The sequence below is a fragment of the Propithecus coquereli genome, unplaced genomic scaffold (genome assembly GCF_000956105.1).
Source record: "Propithecus coquereli isolate 6110/MARCELLA unplaced genomic scaffold, Pcoq_1.0 Scaffold714, whole genome shotgun sequence".
NCBI lineage: Eukaryota > Metazoa > Chordata > Mammalia > Primates > Indriidae > Propithecus > Propithecus coquereli.
In genome coordinates, this window is record NW_012153219.1 from 134358 (window position 1) to 139518 (window position 5161).

Genomic DNA, 5161 nt, shown 5'->3' on the forward strand with positions numbered 1-5161 from the left:
ATTTCTTTCCAAGACTGAAAAATTATACTTCCTCCTCAGTCTCCTTCCATATCTGAAATCTTTCCTGCAATATGAGAGGCACTTTTATTAGGTGTAGCATCTATCAAAACTCTAAAGGCAGGGTAGAATTTGCTGAATGAAGTAATAACACTAGCCTAATAGGCATTACTTATAAGGACTTCTTTCCTTTAATATAAAAGTATAACTACAGTAGTCCAATGTACAAATACAAAAAAAGTTCCCATACTAATAAAAAAAAAAGTACCATAATACTGTACATACAAAAACTGTTCAATGAGAATGATTTAAATATATCTGTTCTTTTCCAGATCTGGAAGACACAAATGTAAAGTTCTGCAACTGTATTACTGCTGAGAACATGTGCCCAGGAACACCGTGCTTCCTTCTTTTCACCCTCATCCCAACCCCGCCTTCAGAGTCCCCTGAGCTTGGATCAAGAGCCAACAGCATCCCTGAAGATAACCAGAGCCAAATGTTTACTCAATGGAAGTCATTATTCAGTGAGCTGTTGCTTACCATAAACTATGAAAACCTTAAGTTTTAAGCCCAGCCAAGATTAAATCCAGACGGAGGTCTTCCCATCCCCCAATTTGCTACTAGCACTGCTTTTGTTGGACCCAGCTTTGGACCCTACTTTGGCCTTTTTTTCCCGGGGACCATGGGGATTGTTTTGGTGACTGTAGGCCTGGATTGCTAGATCTAAGCGTTCCTGAGCCATTCTGATCTCCCGCTGCAGAGTCTCCAGGTCAGCTGGGAGGTTCTCCTCATGGCTGCCATACTGTTGTTCCTGGGCGATGTTGGCCTTGTTTTGCTTGTAGGCAATCTTAGCATTAGATAATTCGGTGTACTGGATTTGATCTGGTTTGACAGCAATGTTATAGCCAGGGGGAGCAGATGGTGTATTCCAAGTGAAAGGATAATTATAAGCACCCGGATCTTCAAGTTCCCTCCTTTTACTGTTTAGTGAGTCTCGAATGGTCCCAAACCCTAAATGAAGCATCTCCCAAATGTTAAGCAATAGGCAAAGGCCCGTAACACCATACATTATCAGAAGGAAGATTGTCTTTTCAGTGGGTCTAGAAATAAAGCAGTCTATCTTATGAGGGCAAGGAAGTCTGCTGCACACATAAAATGGGTGGACTTGGAAGCCATACAGAAAATATTGCCCTATCAGAAAACCCACCTCAAATACGGTCCTTGCCAGCAACTGCAGCACATAGATTTTCATGAGCCCATCCTCCCGAATCCGTCGTCGGCCATCATGCTTGGGTTTAGGTGGGCTCTGCTCTTTATTTTCCTTTTCACTTTCTAATTCCATTTCTGGATACATCATGGGATCCTCTTCATGGTCCTCCTCTGTTTCTTCCAGAGCCCGGTGCTGTTTCCAACGCACCGCATAGGGTTTGCTCCGAGCTGCCTTCTTGTCTGCTTCACCGTGCTCCATTTTGGCAATCTTATGAATGGCATAGCCCAGGTACATCACCGAAGGAGTGGCCACCAGGATGATCTGGAAAACCCAGAAGCGCACATGGGAGAGGGGTGCAAAGGCATCATAGCAGACATTCTCACAGCCCGGCTGCTCTGTGTTGCACACAAATTTGCTTTGTTCATCATAATAGATGGACTCTCCTCCTACAGCTGTAAGGACAATCCGGAAGACAATCAACACAGTGAGCCAGATCTTCCCCACAAACGTTGAATGGTTGTGAATCTCCTCCAGCAGGCGAGTCAGGAAGCTCCAACTCATGGTGATTGAATTGGTTTGCCCTGATAAAAGTGGAAAAATACCAAAGGAAAACCAACAAATATTAAAATCTTAACGATTTAATTTTTAATTTATGGTATCTCTAGGAACTACTACTTTACATACTTGAAATCTAACTTCAAGTCTTATACTGGGACAAATGTTAGACTAAATAGCATCTCACTCTCTGTGACCCTTAGGTAAGACTATTTTTTAGCCACTGCGCCGGCCTATTTATTTTTTTAAGAGACAAGTTCTTCCTCTGTTGCCCAGGCTAGAGTGCAGTGGCATAATCATTCTACTATACTTATAAATCATGGAGAACTGGCATTTCGTATTTAAGACATAAAAAATAATACTTTTGGAATTTCAAAGTAAGAGGTGGCCTGCAATAGCTTTCTGTTAGAAAAGAGTGAGATACTCAAATAAAATGCTCCCTGGTGGAGCAAAGGCCCCTTTAAACCTTTGTCAAGCTCTTACTGAGCAGCTCACAAAACTTAAACAATGTGAACATGAGAGAGCAAAGCTCTCTCCAACATAAGGTTGAAAATGGCAATATTGCAAATTATACTTAGTGTGATGAACATTAATGCTTGTCATTTACAAATACATATGCCTACAGGGAATAAATACTGAACTTCTCTTTAGGTCTATTTACAGACAGAATCCCAGATCAGAATGACCTTTCAGGCAGAATCTTGCCCTGGCAGAAGTAAGTAAATCATAGAAGTTCCATGGTAAATTATAAAAAATAAGGAATTTGGATTTTGGCCTCCTGCCATTTGCAGTACAAGTATCTTTGACTATTCTTAGTCTGCAAGGAGACGTTTGTATTTCTAATAACAAATAAAATATCCATCACTGGCTTCTTAAGAAACCACAGAGAGAGGCAGGTTTCTGGACAGAGGCTTAAGGCAAATCAAACAAGGTTCACAACTACATCCTACTAGGGCTCATTTTCCATAACGTGCAATGTGTGTAAACTAAACCCACTTAATACCGTTATTAAAAAGAACAACAGAACTACATTAGAGACAATAGCAAATAAAAATGTTTAAGCTCTTCACGATGTGTGGTAGGAATGAGGACAAGTATGCAATTCAACCTAATGATTCTAACATTTGATGGTGACTATGAATTATTATAGATTTATAACATATGAGTTGAAATTTTGTTTCCAAAGTGCCCTGTATAGGTACAGGGGCTTTATTACTTTTATGTGGTGACTCTTTATGAGATTACATGATTTTATAAAGATAAAACTAATCTAATACCTGGAACCTTCCAATCAAAATGACCAGCAACTGTGTCTGACCTCAGATATTTTCTTCACAACCAAGAAAGACCTTTGATTTATACGAAGGCATTTCTTGAAATAGGTTCAAGTATAACATCCTTGCCTTTTACAGAAAGGTGGCTGACCAAAAATTTATCAACTATAGATGTTATTTTTAGAAGTGAACTATCTCTTAAATGAGACAGAAAGCATAAAGCACGGACATCTAGCAGCTGAGCGGGTAAATCATACACATGACTAACAAGAATAACATTTAAGTCCATTCTTGGTATAAACTGCCTAAAGTCCGTGTTTCAGACCATCACTGATGCCTGTGATAAGAGCACTGAAGCACACTTTACTACTACCGCATAGTTGAACTTTTTTTTTTGAAGCTCCAAGCTCAGACAAGTGACCAATAAAATAATCGCTGGTCTTTTAACACCTTTTACCAGAGGCTCTAACTACTTCCTAACACTTCTGAGAGGTAAGTGGCTCCTGAAACTTGGAAAAGTAAAGTGATTTGCCTAATTTCATACCATGAAGAAATCATAAGAGTCAAGGTAACTACTACTGATTTTTTTTCCATTTAAAGATACAGGTGGCCTTCTAAAAAGACAGACGTAGGAGTCCTAAACTGTGAGAACCATTTCAGATGGCAAAGATCATTTTTAAAGAATAAATAATTCTATAGACGTTAGTCAAGGAAAATCCCCAGAAAATGATGTAACACACTTGTGGTTTTAAATGAACAAATATAGAAATGGGCAAAATTAAGTCATAAGCAAAGATAAAGCCACAAAATGAACCTTAACAGTTCTTTAGGGGAAAATGTTATCCAATTCTCCCCTCGAGTTTCACTTAAGAAAGCAAGCCTGTTCCTTTTACAATCTCTTCTGAATAGATTTTAACAAAGAAAAGCAAAGGACATACCATATTTGAATAAATCCAATAGTACTTTAAGGAACATAAAAATGTTAATCACATCCTGATTGTAGCATGTGAAGAACTAAGCACTCAACTTCTATTTAAGCAAACGTCACGACAGAGCATGTCTTATATAGCAATTCAAAATGGTATGATTTTGATAGGAAAAGGAAAAAACTAATGAGTTTTTTAATAAAAATACCTGCACGTTCCAGAGAAATATTTTTACAGATTCAATGCAGACCCAACTAATGGGTCAAGCTAGACATTGATAGTGTCATTTTCTTAATGTAAGTCCGTAAAATGGCTTTGGCAAATTTATATGGTTCAAAGGCTCAAAGGAATGTACTAAGAAGGCAGTGAGAGATGGGAAATTCTTGTTATAATTAAAACTTCAGCAAGAGAATAAAAATAGATTTAAAAAGTGTGTGCATGTGGGGAGGTGACAGAGTATCTTTCCATATACTTTAAGAAGCTGAAGAGTTATCCAGACACAAAAGATAACATTCACATCAGAACAGGCCAAGATGAAACACCATGGGCACTGTCTGTAGAAACTGAGTGGATGTGTCTGGCGCCAAATGTCTTTGCCTGGTTCTTCCTGGCATTTCTGCTTGACTCCTTCCCTCTCCACCACTCTCAAATCCCCAACCTTTCCACTGGTGAAGCCACTGTTCTCCTTCAGGCTCTGAATAGATGTACATACATGTATGGGCATTTTCTGTTCTTCAATTAAGAAACCTGCTTGAAGCTCCAGCAACATAAGAATTGGTAGTTCTTTGTCTTAGCTAGGCTTAGGTGTTTAAAATCTTGCCCGTTTTCTTGGAATTATATGAATTGCCTCATTAAGCATTTGGTTTGAAGGAAATTGTGCATATCTATTAATTATCCATGATACATACACGTATAATCATTTTCTGAAATTTCCCCTTCAGTCTCACCTGAGTTTACTTTTTACTTAAGATGTTTAGAGAACCTGAAGAGCTTCCTCTAGGCTAAAATTTAAAGATTAAAAAAAAAAAAAAAAAGGCAAAATGAATGGCTAGATGGTAATGTTACAACTTCTACTAGGTTTCTTTTTTGGTGGAGAGAGAAGGAATGTAATAGAAAAATAACAAAGGGAAAAAAACTGCACAAAGGGCTCTATTCTACTATACTTATAAATCATGGAGAACTGGCATTTCGTATTTAAG

General features: G+C 38.3%; 1 protein-coding gene across 1 annotated transcript; it reads right to left on the reverse strand.

The window, feature by feature from the left end:
- Nucleotides 1-577: 577 nt before the first annotated feature.
- On the reverse strand, nucleotides 578-1782 carry GJC1 (gap junction protein, gamma 1, 45kDa). The gene has a single exon (XM_012661504.1). The coding sequence runs from the start codon at nucleotides 1766-1768 to the stop codon at nucleotides 578-580; it is 1191 nt and encodes a 396-aa protein (XP_012516958.1). The 5' UTR covers nucleotides 1769-1782.
- Between the last annotated feature and the right edge of the window lie 3379 nt (nucleotides 1783-5161).